This window comes from Acartia tonsa, chromosome 6 (assembly GCF_053477335.1).
Source record: "Acartia tonsa isolate MP-2025a chromosome 6, ASM5347733v1, whole genome shotgun sequence".
Lineage (NCBI taxonomy): Eukaryota > Metazoa > Arthropoda > Copepoda > Calanoida > Acartiidae > Acartia > Acartia tonsa.
Genome location: NC_137265.1, coordinates 50,287,132 through 50,303,781, shown reverse-complemented (window position 1 = coordinate 50,303,781; position 16,650 = coordinate 50,287,132). Strand labels below are relative to the sequence as shown.

Sequence of the window (16,650 nt, the reverse complement as noted above, 5' to 3'; positions counted from 1 at the left end):
AACAACATAAACACACCCAACACACACACACCCACACACACACCTGATGGTTATGCCTGTTTCTGTAGATAGATAGATAGATACTTCTACCTGATTTCCTGATTAAACCAAATTTCTTAATTTTTTCTGGTGTTTTGTAAAGTTAGCTTTGAAAACAAAAACAAGAACTTTTTATCCTTTTACAAATTAATATTTTACAATTTTAAGGTGATGGTATATAAAGTTAGCTTTAAATATACCTTGATATAAAGTGAAAAAATCCCCAAACTGCAAAAACCTATGCAATAGTACCTGTCTAAAGCCGATATAGGTACACACACAAACACACACACACACACACACACACACACGTACACACACATACACACACACACACACACACACATAGAACCTTACTCAATGTTTTGAAAAAAAGGCTCCTAGAAATTGTGTTGATTACTAAATTAAAAATCAATTTGATTATACTAGAATTATTTTAAGTAAATAATTTGAGTGAAAATTTTATAGTTTATTTAAAGTTTATTATTATTAATAGTTTATTATAGTTTGATAACAAATGTTGGTATATACCATTTAATTTTAAAGGTGAACCTATTTTTTATGTGATTACCCTTTCCTTTAAAGCGAAACTTAATAAATCAGACAAAGTATATACAAAAAAAACATTATTATTTAAAACTGGTCATTGTTGCCTAAAACTTTTAAAAACTTATCTGATTGTCTTAGAAATCACTATTTTGATAAAAAAAAAATTTATTTATGTCAAATGAATGATCGCATACAAGGTTTACAATAGAGAGGACAATTTTAACGTGCTACAATTCATAATCTTTCAGTTCCGACTTATAGACAGATAGACACACGGACTTCATTGTTTTACTCTTTAAGATCAGTAGTTCAATATAATTAATAGAGGCCTCTAGATGCACTTAAGGGAAGGGTTAAGTTAACCCTACCTACACTTTCAATAAATTTTTTTTTGAAAGGTTGAAAATTTTAGTGTTGGGGAAGGGGGTTGTCTTTTCCAGGAGTGATATCTCTTGTAAGGGTGAAGGTACCCAAATCTAAATCTGTAAGAAGCTTCACTGTAAAGGAGAACCATATAAGTCTAGCGGTTAGCTATCTATCGTTAAAAACATATAGTCAGACAATCTGTTATTTTTATTTATGGATTTTTGCTTCAGCCAATGACTTAAAATGTATCGAGAAATAATATTTTCAACTTTTTTCACAATTCTGACCAACATACCACAAGGTGAGTAAAGTAGATTAATAACAAGGAAGATAACATCTTTGAGTAGCGAAGCAAAGAAAGTCTGGGGACATTGGATTCGATTAATTAAATTATATGAACAGGAGCCATATGCTTTATAATATGTTCTCTTGTATGGTTTTGTTGAGCAAACTAGCAGTGTTGATTTTATTCCACAGAAGGGGTAACTTTGTTTATCATGAATAGGGGTGTGAAAAAGGTCACCTTTGTTGCCTTATTCCTTAAGATTCCTGGATAAAAAAGAAACTACTATCCTGTTATGGTTTAAACACTTTCGAGAATCTACACAAAAATTTATCTCCATTGTCTGTTCCCTGAGAGAAAATTAGGGGATTTCGCAACAAATTTGTGACACTCTAATGAATACAATTACTAAATATTTCGGGACACCCTAATAAATATACTTTATCTAGGTTATAGTCTGCAATGCTACGTTTGTGACAGATAAATGTAAATACAGAGTATTTTGGGACACCCTAATGAATATGAAAACTAAATATTCTGGGACACCCTAATGGATACAAAATCTATATATTTTGGAACACCACATTAGAAATCTTATATTTAGGTTATGGTCTGCAGCAATGCTATGTTTGTGACCGACAGGATGGAAATACAGAGTATTTTGGGACACCCTAATAACTATTTTATATTTAGGTTATGGTCTACAATGCTACGTTTGTTACAGATATGATAGAAATACAGATTATTTTGGGACACCCTAATGAATACAAACACTGAATATTTTGGGACACCCTAATAACTATTTTATATTTAGGTTATGGTCTACAATGTTACGTTTGTGACCGACAGGATGGAAATACAGAGAAATGTTTGACAACAATTAAAACCTGCAAATATGAAGAAGACAGGTATAATAATCTTTTTGTCTACCACGTAGTTTTCAAAACATCTTGCTTTATTATGGAATTTTTAGTTTATCAAACATTTATTTCTTGAATTAAAACTAAGAAGGTAATAATTTAAACTATATACAGTAACTTTTAAAACATAGGATTTTTCAATATTTTTTGATACATAAAAAATCGTGGTGAAAAATTATTATTTTTTAATTACAATTATCTCTAGATCTATTAGGGAGGGATACATAAAAGGAGTGAATTCATTATGAAACTAAATACTTGTAATATTTATTTTAATTTTAGATGTTTATCCACAATCAGATGGTCTACAACCCCATACTGGACACAGGTTAGGGAACAGTAAATAATTCCCTGCAGACGCATGTAATTTGTGTGCAGCTTGGGATGTAAATGATTCAAAATTAAACCTTTTATGTAAAAAAATGTGGAGGGGGTGGGGGGCATTACTTAAAGATCCCATAAAGCAAAATGGTTGATATATTTAGTAACATCTGTCAAGCTTATGTTTAATATTTGATCAATGATAACATATAGACAATTTGGAAATTTTCAAAGAATTTTATCATTATTATATTTGAGCTTTCTATGGGAAGCAATAAATGTATTTCAAATTTTTTTTTTTTTTTTGGGGGGGTAATATAATAATGTAAAAAGGTACCTACCAAATAATGAAGTATTTAGTAGTAAAAATGCACGCGAATTCGTTTGGGGGGGGAATCACCCCTTTACCCCCCCCCCCTCCCTTGGACGTCCTTGTCTCCTCCTCCCCTTTTTAAAAAACCATAAAACTAGAAAATAAGTTACATGCATCATAATATTAAGAGGTTAGTGTCATGTCACAATAAACTATGTATGCATACAATAAAGTTGAAAAACTCTCTACTTCAAATTTTTACATCAATTACAAAAGTTTAAATTTGATAGACCGATTCTAATTCAGGGAGCAGAGAAGCAGTATTATGTGAGTAAGAGATGTAGCACATTGGATGAATGTACCAGACTTATTGAAGAATCTATGACACTGTGTCATTATATTTGGTAAGTAGATAGACGGACGGACAGACTTATTGAAGAATCTATGACACTGTGTCTTTATATTTGGTAAGTAGATAGACGGACAGATAGACTTATTGAAGAATCTATGACACTGTGTCATTATATTTGGTAAGTAGATAGACGGACAGACAGACTTATTGAAGAATCTATGACTCTGTGTCATTATATTTGGTAAGTAGATAGACGGACGGACAGACTTATTGAAGAATCTATGACACTGTGTCTTTATATTTGGTAAGTAGATAGACGGACAGATAGACTTATTGAAGAATCTATGACACTGTGTCATTATATTTGGTAAGTAGATAGACGGATGGACAGACTTATTGAAGAATCTATGACACTGTGTCATTATATTTGGTAAGTAGATAGACGGACAGACAGACTTATTGAAGAATCTATGACTCTGTGTCATTATATTTGGTAAGTAGATAGACGGACAGACTTATTGAAGAATCTATGACACTGTGTCATTATATTTGGTAAGTAGATAGACGGATGGACAGACTTATTGAAGAATCTATGACACTGTGTCATTATATTTGGTAAGTAGATAGACGGACAGACAGACTTATTGAAGAATCTATGACTCTGTGTCATTATATTTGGTAAGTAGATAGACGGACAGACTTATTGAAGAATCTATGACACTGTGTCATTATATTTGGTAAGTAGATAGACGGACAGACAGACTTATTGAAGAATCTATGACTCTGTGTCATTATATTTGGTAAGTAGATAGACGGATGGACAGACTTATTGAAGAATCTATGACACTGTGTCATTATATTTGGTAAGTAGATAGACGGACAGACAGACTTATTAAAGAATCTATGACACTGTGTCATTATATTTGGTAAGTAGATAGACGGACGGACAGACTTATTGAAGAATCTATGACACTGTGTCATTATATTTGGTAAGTAGATAGACGGACAGACTTATTGAAGAATCTATGACTCTGTGTCATTATATTTGGTAAGTAGATAGACGGACAGACAGACTTATTGAAGAATCTATGACACTGTGTCATTATATTTGGTAAGTAGATAGACGGACAGACTTATTGAAGAATCTATGACACTAAGTCATTATATTTGGTGAGTAGATAGACGGACAGACAGACTTATTGAAGAATCTATGACACTATGTCATTATATTTGGTAAGTAGATAGACGGACAGACAGACTTATTGAAGAATCTATGACACTGTGTCATTATATTTGGTAAGTATATAGACGGACGGACATACTTATTGAAGAATCTATGACTCTGTGTCATTATATTTGGTAAGTAGATAGACGGACGGACAGACTTATTGAAGAATCTATGACACTATGTCATTATATTTGGTAAGTAGATAGACGGACGGACTTATTGAAGAATCTATGACACTATGTCATTATATTTGGTAAGTAGATAGACGGACAGACAGACTTATTGAAGAATCTATGACACTGTGTCATTATATTTAGTAAGTAGATAGACAGACAGACTTATTGAAGAATCTATGACACTGTGTCATTATATTTGGTAAGTAGATAGACGGACGGACAGACTTATTAAAGAATCTATGACACTGTGTCATTATATTTGGTAAGTAGATAGACTGACAGACAGACTTATTGAAGAATCTATGACACTGTGTCATTATATTTGGTAAGTAGAAAGACAGACAGACAGACTTATTGAAGAATCTATGACACTGTGTCATTATATTTGGTAAGTAGATAGATGGACAGACTTATTGAAGAATATATGACACTGTGTCATTATATTTGGTAAGTAGATAGACGGACAGACAGACTTATTGAAGAATCTATTACTCTGTGTCATTATATTTGGTAAGTAGATAGACGGACAGACTTATTGAAGAATCTATGACACTATGTCATTATATTTGGTAAGTAGATAGACAGACAGACTTATTGAAGAATCTATGACACTGTGTCATTATATTTGGTAAGTAGATAGACGGACAGACAGACTTATTGAAGAATCTATGACACTATGTCATTATATTTGGTAAGTAGATAGACGGACAGACAGACTTATTGAAGAATCTATGACACTGTGTCATTATATTTGGTAAGTAGATAGACAGACAGACAGACTTATTGAAGAATCTATGACACTGTGTCATTATATTTGGTAAGTAGATAGACAGACAGACAGACTTATTGAAGAATCTATGACACTGTGTCATTATATTTGGTAAGTAGATAGACGGACAGACAGACTTATTGAAGAATCTATGACACTGTGTCATTATATTTGGTAAGTAGATAGACAGACAGACAGACTTATTGAGGAATCTATGACACTATGTCATTATATTTGGTAAGTAGATAGACGGACAGACAGACTTATTAAAGAATCTATGACACTGTGTCATTATATTTGGTAAGTAGATAGACGGACGGACAGACTTATTGAAGAATCTATGACACTGTGTCATTATATTTGGTAAGTAGATAGACGGACGGACAGACTTATTAAAGAATCTATGACACTATGTCATTATATTTGGTAAGTAGATAGACGGACAGACAGACTTATTAAAGAATCTATGACACTATGTCATTATATTTGGTAAGTAGATAGACGGACAGACTTATTGAAGAATCTATGACACTGTGTCATTATATTTGGTAAGTAGATAGACGGACGGACAGACTTATTGAAGAATCTATGACACTGTGTCATTATACTTGGTATGTAGATAGGCGGACGGACAGACTTATTGAAGAATCTGTGACACTGTGTCATTATATTTGGTAAGTAGATAGACGGACGGACAGACTTATCATTATATTTGGTAAGTAGATAGACGGACCCATCTTAGTTAAAGAGTGTTTACACTTCCAACATTTTGAATAAAATTAGAGATCTTAAGGGAGAAGACAAAGGATATACCCTCAATGATGATAAACAAACTTACCACTTTGTGTAGATTCAGATGATTGTTTGAAAAGTTTATACCAGGGATCGGAAGCCTCACGTAAGCCGCGCATAAGCCTTAGTTTTAAACCTGCTTGTGAGCAGATAAAAAAATTTAGAAAGAAGGATTGTCTGCTAAAGAGCCGTTTTATACATCCAGCTGAATTTTATAGTGATAAAATCACGATTTCACTGAGGCTTACACGCGGCTTACGTGAGGCTTCCGATCCCTGGTTTATACAATGCTAGTTGGTACCAACCAATCAAGATTTAACAAAAAAATCCAAATGAGAGAAAATGTTTGTAAAACCTTGGGTACAAGTTGCAGTCATTTATACCCCTCTCTCCATGGGTTGAAACCCTTATTTTTGCCATCAGATCACAAATATATTTTGTTTTTAATAGCATAAATCCTGCATTGCTTCAGAACTTCCCTGTAAATTATTGACTTCTGGGCAGAGACGTGCAGTAAGGGAGTGTCGGCAACCCCCTTAAAATAAAAATTCAGAAGGCCTGCTTTCCTCTTTTTAATTCCCTGTAATTGATTGTTGTACACACCGCAGATTGTAGGCTTTGCTGTTGTATAGATAATTTATGACAAACATACATACAGACAAACTACATTTATAAACGAAAAACATGCTTCCTTTTTTGGTAGCAAAGCTTCTCTATATAAACCGTTTTATTCCAGGTATGAAGATTGGAAATGTGCCGAGTGTTGTCGAGGAGATAGGTGTAATTATTATGTCACTGTAAGTACCATTTTTTTGGCGATGCTACTCTATGATTCCAAATGTCTGTAAGAAACGTTATGGTGTGACAATTATTATTAGTTCAAACGGTCGGTAATGCTCTGAAAAGTCCTGCAGATTAAAAGAATCCTTATAATAAAGTAACAGGATGCCTCTTTGTACCCAAGGATCTCGCTAACCGCTGAATCGATCGGGTTCTCTTTGACAGGGAAGCTCCTCATAGGACCTACCCTCAAAGAAAATAGCTTAAAACCATCACAGGACCAGTTGGTATATTCCCTGAAGAGTAGAGCCCAATCGGTAAATGATTACGGAGATCTAAACCTTCATCAGACAGACAGACATTATTCTACTTTGTATTACAGATTAATTTATTCTATTTTTTTAGCTCGGATCCAGCAGTTTATCAAGCAACATTTTCATCACCCTCCTACTATCCATCCTGGCCGTTACATTCAGATAACAGACACACGTACATACACAATTATAGAGCCAATCAGATTTGAAATTAAATCATATTTTTATTCTTATATTTCAACAAGAATGGCACAGTCCATAAGTAGCGTAGCACAAAATGATCATGACAAACGGACAAAGTAAGTTATACAGCTGACGTTTAGTTGTTATTACAAAGAAGAACAAGAGGGTATTCAAAAATAAGATTTATTTCATAAATATCATAGGAATCTTCACTAAAAATTATAGCTGTCTATCTTCAATAGCACCCGAAAAACTCACATTTTCCCCCATAGCATTACAGACTGGAGGACAAAGTGAACTATAGAGAAGCTTCGCTCCTAAAAACATTAATCTATTTCTGGCTTTTCTTTTAGCAAGTTTCAAATTTTAAATCTTAACTTGTTTTGTTTAAGTCAGAAAATTACCTATTAAAAAATAAATTAACATTTCAAAGGGTGTTAAATTGATTTAGGCTAATTAAACTAAAAAAACAACACTCATCCAGTTAGAATATATACATTTATGGAACTAAGAAATATGGTTGGGCCGGATATTGATAATGGCCGGATATCCAGCCCAACCCCACTAATAAATCTTTCTATGTCTTTTAGACACTGTATTTTCAATGTTGTTTTATTATCAAGATCTCTGTTTAATTATTTCTCAATTGTGAATTTGTAATAAGTGATATTTTTTGTAATCTTTGATATTTAATAAATATTTCAACAAAAAAAGCTTTGTTTTCAATCATAATAAACTTCGCAATCCGATTATATTGTGACGAAGTACGTACATACTTTTATAATAAAGCAGCAACGCTACTGAAACAACGTCATCATTTGTTCTAGATTTATTTATCATTATTAAAGTAATAAAAAAAATAGGTATACATATAAAAATACAAAATGTGTAAATAATAAGGTAACTATTAGACATGACAAAAAAAAATTTTTTGACTGATAAAAGACATCCACTAACTTTAATTTTTTAACAAAATTTCATGAATAAACTGAATCATGGTATTTAAAATCCAAAAATGAAAAAATTCTATAATTTCTTTCCAGTTAAAAAGCCCCACGATTGACATTATACGCTTTTATAATGTTTAAAGTACAAAAATGAAACAAAAAACGGGGAAAACATACTACCTGAAACCTGAATTTTATCAGTATAAAAACTTTAGTTTGGTTAGTGTTTTTTTATTTTAAGTTTCTGAAGGATAAGTATTCAGCAAAATGGAAGTATGAGTGATGGTCTACTGACGAAAAATGGGATTCTAGGGAATAATATTCGTTATTCTTGATATGATTTAATAGGAGAAATATCCTCTTACCGGATACTGAGTTATTAATATCCAGCAAATAGGAAGTATGAGTGATGGTCTACTGACTAAAAATGTGATTCTATGTAGTGTTTATTATTCTTAATATGATTTAAGTAGGAGAAATATCCTCTTACCGGATACTGAGTTATTAGTATCCAGCAAATAGGAAGTATGAGTGATGGTATACTGACGAAAAAAGGATTCTTGGAAATAGTGGTTGTTATTCTTGATTTGATTTGAGTAGGACCAGTTGTCTATTCCATTTAGTTTCTCCGAAATGCTTTACCACCTCCATCTTGTATTTCCTGAAATAAAAAGATTTTTTGAGCGCTGTTGACATATCTTTTCAAGTTGAAACAAGAAAAACCTCTTAAAATCTTACCCAACAGAAAATTTGAATTAAACGCTTTTATTAGTCAGATATAGTACGATTAAAACTAAATTCATTATCCTATTTTATAGGAGGTAAACCATGCCTGGAAGTTGTAAATATATTTCAAAGATTAAACCATTGGTGGAAAAGAGTGAACACTGTCACTGTTAAGTTTGTAATTCCGAATTAAGGTTTGAAAAAAGCCCAAAAGTTCATGAGTTAAGGAATAAGAGAACTGAGTAGGAAGGTACTAGTATAATTAACAGTCCAATGTCCCCTCCCTCCCTTATACTTCGCTCGTTCGAAGAACGAGTTCTAGGCTCCAAATCGAACACGAGGTCTCAAAAGTTAAGTACCTGGCTAATTCAATAGTCGCGGGGTACAGCTCCGCCCCACGGAGTTTGATCTGAGTCCAGTGGGGAAATTCTGGTAGCCCGTTTCTTCTCATTCGCCTTAATATTCATAATTTTCGCTTGGCTTATTGAGTCTTTAACAAATATGGTACTTAACATGTGAATGTAACAGACTTACAGACAATATGATACCAATCAAATATTCTAAGTACAAGAAATACCTAATATTTTTCACAAATAAAAAAAATAATTTTTAAGTAAAGAAATTTTATACCATTTTTTTTTTTTTTTGGGGGGGGGGGTATTTTTTTTCACAATAGCTTCACCCAATAGTGTGAAAGGGGTTTTACCGCCTCCTCAATTATTTTTTGTTTGAATAGACATTTTTTATTGATATCATAGAATAGGAAAAATACAGTGTTCACTAATTTAAGTTCTAATGCATTTCGTGCAACTACCCCTTTCCAATAACAAAATAAACTTGTGGATAAGATTACTACCTAGTAGCTGTTTGGTAGCATTTCCATGGCTGTGGCTCCAGCAATGTGTATCTACAACAATTTGATTGTCATTTTTTTGACGTAGTGCACTCGCTCGTCGTCGGGGAGGTATAAAATGGATCTTATTGCTATTATGCCAGGAGCTCGACATTAATAGTTAGAGTAGGTAGAATGCCTTAGCCCAAAACAGGCGCAACTCATTACCATGCACAGTTAGGACTTCTTAGACAAAGGTCGTGCAATCAAAGGGTTGGTTGTCTGGTGGGTGTTACTTAACCTGGGTATTTGGACAGGAAAAAAAGGACATTTGGCTCCCCTTGGTTGTTGGACCATGGCGTGTGAATGTCATGGACAGCATCTCCGCCCGTATGAGGTAATTGATGAGGTAAGAGTACAATAACAGAGCTATTAATTTTTCCTCCCCCTATAAAGGCAGAATTGCCTAAATAATAACCTGGATAATTTTGAGCAGATCTCCAGCAATTTTTCTAATCCTTCGTCTCCATGGTGAAGATGTATCCACATACTCACACTTAACAAAACAGATACTTCCATGAATAGGATATAAGTGACATCAAACTTAAAATTGTTATTTTTCAGCATTTCTTATCAATACATAAGGTTTTTTTTGTTGAATCGCAAGCTTTTTATCGTTTGAACAAATCACTAATTCGCAATTTAACAGCACATCACATTTCGTGATCAAGAATTTTTCCTCACTCGGATTTCTCATAGATCTTCTACAAGTGCCTACCTTCTAAAACCGAAGTACCCTATTACTAAGACAAATTAAGGCCTGACCACTATGAAGAATGGAAAAATGATACAAAAAAAACACTCTTTGCTTTTTTATATTAAAAGTTTATAATCAATTTATCAGAAACGTAATTATTTTATTTTCCTAACTGTTAATTCTGACTTTGCTTTCTCATATTTAAACAAACACCTCTACTTCTAGAGCGAAACTTCCCTATGCGAATGCAAACATAAAAGCGAAAAATCATCTTTTACCTAAAAAGAAAGATCATATCAAACTTTTGAACTCCATGGGACTCAAGAAAATCTTTGACTTTGTTAATTCCTTCATCACTCATTATATCAGCATGTACAAACTCAATATCACCATTTTTTGATAAGTCTTTAATGTCACTTACAGGATTTATAGTCAGTTTTTCAGTATTTTCATTACTTTTTGACAATCTTTCATTCTTGATGTTTTTATCAGTGTTAACAGTATCACAGCTGTCTATTGTATCACTATTAATATTTTGTCCACAGGCATTGTTATTTTTCAATGACTCTTGGGCTCTTTTTATTAAAAGTTGATCAATATCAGCTCCAAGAATGGTTAGTTTGACTTGGTCTGTAGAGTATCTGCGATGCAAGGCTACAGTCAGGTTCTAAAAGAAAACTAAATCAGTATTTATGACAATAGTTGATCTTACAAATTTTACAATTGCAAAAAGCTAGGTGACTAGTTATAAAAGTGTGACAAGTTATAGTGATCAATGCATAGGACCTTATAAATGACGCGAAAAAACATTTTTTTTAAGTTGGCTATTATATCAAACCCTGTGATGATATAATAAGGTAGCAAAACAAACGTAGTCGCATTAACCATCAAAAATTCCTTTCATATCAGTTCATAAGGTAAACTCAAATTTGACACATTCTGAGTTTAATATAATATAAAATCAATTATCGCGTAGCTATTTACTTTTTAAATAAACCTGAAAGAAAATTGATCCAATACCTAAATTAATTTGGTTATCTTATAAAAAAATATTTGCTGCCTGATTTTAAGATGTTTAATTTTTCTTGTGACGTTCCAAGAGTTCCCTTCAATCAACAAAGAATTTATGTTAAGAAATAGAAAACCATTTTCACGTATTCATTCGATAGGAACCGGTTCTCATCCATACGAAAAAACTATGTGTAGCATCGTATTTTATCCAGCTTTCTACGAATATAGGAATGTACAATCATAAGATTAAAACCAGTTTTTTTACCCGGTGCCTTCGGCACCTCGGGGCTAAAAAAAGTAGTTTTAATCTTATAATTGTGCATTCTATATCCGCGGAAAACGGTTTATAATACGATGAAAGAAATAACTATTATTGTGCTTTCCCTTAAAGTGTTATTTAACATGGCAATGAACCCCCCCCCCCCCACCCTCTCCTTATTTTGTTTAAATAATTAAAAAATAAGAGGGGGTAGTTTTTTCTCTCCTGTGCTAACTTCCTGCGGGGCTGTACATAAGTTAAGCCCTAAATCAAGGTTATAGGTAACAAAAAAAGCTAGTGGTCGTTTCTGGAGAAGTGTTTTTTATTGATTGATGTATTTTAACCCAATAAAATTACAGAATGTCATAAAATCATATTTTTTCCAATTCTTTTCTGTTCCTGATATCTTGTTTTCTTGCCAGGGTCTCTACAAAAGTTCCTGCGTTGTCGCCCGTTAAGTCAGCTCCTTGAAAACAATTCTTTAAATAATCAAACTAAACGCCAAATTTCAATACAGAATATTTGACGGTAAAAAGCACCTTATGTACATGATGATGTACCTAGTTGTCTTAGGAATCAGTGTTCCAAAATCAGATGAATACGTTAATTATGTTTTAATCAAAATAGTTAAAACTAAATTTTAATAGAGTAGAGTTGAATCCTCTTTACCTTGAGGCTACTATTAGAGGCTCATCCGCTAGTGAAAGATATTTTATAAGTTCAAGACCTTAAAAACGCTGCGTTGTTATTATAACGAATGAATCATAGTTATTTGTCATTGATAATAATTTTGATAACTTCAAAACTTCCGATAACTTGAATCATGCTGTTCTTTAAACATAATTATTATCAACAAAGAATTATAAATAATAAATATATTTACTAATTTAGGATTGAAGAATTTGAGACAAAACAGGCTTTTCTGCAGAAAAATCGACAAAGATGTAGCGGGATAAGACAATAGACTATAAATTAACTATGATTCTATACAAAAATATCCAATCTGAGAAATAAAAATAATTGGTAGAAAAGTTTGGACACTCCTAATTTATTTATAAAACCTTCGAGGACCAGTATTTTTAAAAATCCAATGTCTCCTTCCTCCTTATATTTACCATATTGAAGTAAAATAGCCGAAGTATCAGTATGTTGACCAGAGACAGCAAGAAATAGCGCACTTCTTCCATTTTTGTCCCTAAACAAAAGTATCAATTTACATCTGGGTACCCAGATCATAACAATTTTATTACTAAAATAAGAAAATACTTTCCCCCCCACTAATCAAAGGATAATAAAAAGTTAGAAGGTGGAATGGTTTTGTATTTGATGCAAATGATCTCTGAAAATATAGGTCTTAATTTGTTGTACTTTTCAGAATAGCTTTATAAAGGTTTTTTTTGGGGGGGGAGGGTGGATATAGGCTAATGTAGAGCGCAACTAGCTAAAAAATGTTCTTCACGGGGACGTCCAAGCTTTTTATTTTGGGTTTAAAAGGTTTGCTGCGGGGGGGGGGGGGAGGAAGGGGTTATCCCACCTTTACCTATCCTCCTTTTGAAATCTATGCTTCTACCTATGATTTATATCTACTTTTTCTTGCATGAGAAATCTGACCACTTCTGTCTGTCCTTCTCTTGCAGCTGAATGTAGAGGCGTTTGTCCTGATCCAGTTTTGGATTCCAAGTCCAAGCCGATCTAAAATCAAAATTTTTTGAGGGGAAATAGATCATTTATTGTGTTAACCTTATGGCCAGGAATATTAAATATAAGACAATGAACGATTTTATTAAAATACAAAATGATAAAAAAAATATTTTCCTCTCCCCCCCCCCCTTTCTGTAGATTAAAATCATTGGTTAAAAAGTTTTGATACTACTAAATAATTTGGAACTAACCAATTAAAATTCAATAAATGTACCCAAAGTTTTTTAGATTAAGATAACGGGGTTTTAAAACTTTGGGTACTGAAAGATCCAAATTTAAACACAAACTTGATCTATCTAATAGAGCTCCTAATAATTACATCACCCTCGCCGAGTATGGCAGGCGTCACAAATTAAGTTACCGTAAAGAATAACACTCTCGCAGAGAGCAAGATTTTCATGGATGACTTTAATTGGCCGTTTTCTGTCTATTTAAATACCTGTTTTAGTTTAATGATAGCATCTACTTGTCCAGATTCAGCAGCTATATGAAGAGTATTCCTACCTAACATATGATTATCCTAGTAATAATACCTGTTTTAGTTTAATAATAGCATCTACTTGTCCAGATTCAGCAGCTATATGAAGAGTATTCCTACCTTACAGATGACTATCCTAGTAATAATACCTTTCTTAGTTTAATAATAGCATCTACTTGTCCAGATTCAGCAGCTATATGAAGAGTATTCCTACCTAACATATGATTATCCTAGTAATTATACCTTTCTTAGTTTAATAATAGCATCTACTTGTCCAGATTTAGCAGCTATATGAAGAGTATTCCAACCTAACACATGATTATCCTAGTAATTATACCTTTCTTAGTTTAATAATAGCATCTACTTGTCCAGATTCAGCAGCCACATGAAGAGTATTCCTACCTAACATATGATTATCCTAGTAATTATACCTTTCTTAGTTTAATAATAGCATCTACTTGTCCTGATTCAGCAGCTATATGAAGAGTATTCCTACCTAACACATGACTATCCTAGTAATTAGTGATGGCAATCCGTCGAATTTTTGGGCCGGATTCGGATTCCGGATTCTTAAAAGAATCCGTCAAAAAAAGTGGCGGATTCCTTGTGGATTCCGGATTCTTATTTTTGGCGGATTCCGGATTCGGATTCCGGATTCTAGCAGTATTTTTAAAGGCTTTTTTAAAAAGTTAAAAAAATTAAGTGCTACATATGTCCTAAAAATTAATGTTCTTGGTGTTCTCTATAATTCACTTCCAAGAATCGAACCAGATTTTAAAATTTTTTATATGTAATGATGATAATCTTTGACTTCAAAAAGCGAGAGTTGAAAGAAAAAACTCAAGACGCTAACTTTAGCATACCAATTAAGAATCCGGAATCCGCTATTAAAAACGGATTCCAGATCCGGATTCGGATTCCAAAATTTGCCCAAAAATTGGGCGGATTCCGGATCCCAGATTCCGGATCCCGGATTCCGGATTGCCAACCCTACTAGTAATAATACCTTTCTTAGTTTAATAATAGCATCTACTTGTCCAGATTCAGCAGCTATATGAAGAGTATTCCAACCTAACACATGACTATCCTAGTAATTATACCTTTCTAAGTTTAATAATAGCATCTACTTGTCCAGATTCAGCAGCTATATGAAGAGTATTCCTACCTTACAGATGACTATCCTAGTAATCATACCTTTCTAAGTTTAATAATAGCATCTACTTGTCCAGATTCAGCAGCTATATGAAGAGTATTCCTACCTAACACATGACTATCCTAGTAATAATACCTTTCTTAGTTTAATAATAGCATCTACTTGTCCAGATTCAGCAGCTATATGAAGAGTATTTCAACCTATAATATGATTATCCTAGTAATAATACCTGTTTTAGTTTAATAATAACATCTACTTGTCCAGATTCAGCAGCCACATGAAGAGCATTTCGGCCTAACTTATCACATTGATCAGGCTTCAGCCTTGGTTCACTAAAAAATAAATATTCTTTAATCGTATGAATTAAAGTATTTGAATGTATGAGTGTGTGGGTGTGTGAGTGTAAAGTCGTATCTTACATACAATATATTTTTACCGTATTTATCTTTAAAGTACAATAATATAGTAAAAATGTATGAAATCATATGATAAACAATATCAAAATACTTCATACAATGGAGATCTTTGCATCTGAATTAACCTTATTAAATATCACAACTCAACGGAAAGACAAAACATTTCACCTAACTATGGAGGATTGCTGAATTTTAGTTTTATTGAATAATAGATTGTTAATGTTAATACATGTAATGCAATCTTAGGAATCTTTAATCAAACAAATTATCGATTTATGATGCACTGGAATTCTCATAAAAAATTCTGAACTTTTTTATACTTGTATTTTACCTGAGGAAAATATCTAGAAGTTGAATATTAGCTGATCTGATTGCATCCATGAATGGAGTATTTCCACAGCTATCCATGCTAAATATAAAAAATAGATATTTTTTTTATAGAAAAGAGTTAATCTAAAACTATTCTTATGCCTATTTGATTTTAATTTAGGGGTGTATAATTATATTCTGCACAAGATTTATTTTTTTCCCCGGCTACAAAATTATTAATTTTTTTCTCACCAAGTAGGGGGGAAAATGGAAAAATATTTAAAGAACTCTATATTTTATTTATTTTATCCCTCCTACCACACATTTTTTTAGTTTTTTTTTCACCAAGGAGGGGGGAGGGGGGAATGGAAAAAATTCCCCTGAGCAAGGGATCCCATGTAGAATATACACCCCTGTTATAATTTGAAGAAAAATCTAAATCATGAAGGGAGACATTTGCCTGTAAATTACAATGGTGCTCAAAGTTTTACAGACAGACAACTAGCATTACCTATTTGGATCACCGCCAATCCTGAGAAGAAATTGAACCACATCAGTTATACCAGCCAAACTCGCTGTATGCAGGCTTGTTCGTCCATTCTTACTAAAATATCAGAATATTTTCAAACGCGAAGATTTTTTATAATTAGGGTCGGTCCATCCGTCCGGAACGGAT

The 16,650-nt window shown here is 32.9% G+C and overlaps 2 protein-coding genes across 8 annotated transcripts in view; one reads left to right on the top strand and one right to left on the bottom strand.

Annotated features, from left to right (window-relative positions):
• The first annotated feature begins 1,123 nt into the window (after window positions 1–1,123).
• On the top strand, window positions 1,124–8,519 carry cold (coiled). The gene is made up of 6 exons (XM_080165228.1): window positions 1,124–1,255; window positions 2,052–2,145; window positions 2,440–2,485; window positions 3,098–3,195; window positions 6,845–6,905; window positions 7,294–8,519. The coding sequence occupies exons 1-6, from the start codon at window positions 1,198–1,200 to the stop codon at window positions 7,366–7,368; spliced, it is 432 nt and encodes a 143-aa protein (XP_080021354.1). The 5' UTR covers window positions 1,124–1,197; the 3' UTR covers window positions 7,369–8,519.
• Window positions 8,200–16,650, bottom strand: part of LOC145322882 (pre-miRNA 5'-monophosphate methyltransferase-like) — a 32,218-nt gene continuing 23,767 nt past the window's right edge. Inside the window, exons 10-22 of one of the 7 annotated variants that reach the window (XM_080165219.1) lie at window positions 16,486–16,578; window positions 15,997–16,074; window positions 15,479–15,581; window positions 13,488–13,609; window positions 13,033–13,112; window positions 12,319–12,383; window positions 11,668–11,755; window positions 10,926–11,314; window positions 10,369–10,446; window positions 9,915–9,965; window positions 9,418–9,513; window positions 8,755–8,993; window positions 8,200–8,519 (exon numbers count right to left, since the gene is read on the bottom strand). In XM_080165219.1, coding sequence (XP_080021345.1) covers window positions 11,723–11,755; window positions 12,319–12,383; window positions 13,033–13,112; window positions 13,488–13,609; window positions 15,479–15,581; window positions 15,997–16,074; window positions 16,486–16,578 — 574 coding nt within the window. In that variant the 3' untranslated portion in view covers window positions 8,200–8,519; window positions 8,755–8,993; window positions 9,418–9,513; ... (2 more) ...; window positions 10,926–11,314; window positions 11,668–11,722. Of the gene's footprint in view, window positions 8,994–9,417; window positions 9,514–9,914; window positions 9,966–10,368; window positions 10,447–10,925; window positions 11,315–11,667; window positions 11,756–12,318; window positions 12,384–13,032; window positions 13,113–13,487; window positions 13,610–14,245; window positions 14,293–15,102; window positions 15,159–15,478; window positions 15,582–15,996; window positions 16,075–16,485; window positions 16,579–16,650 lie in introns of all 7 variants that reach the window. The other 6 variants (XM_080165220.1, XM_080165221.1, XM_080165217.1 and 3 more) reach the window with 6 other exon arrangements.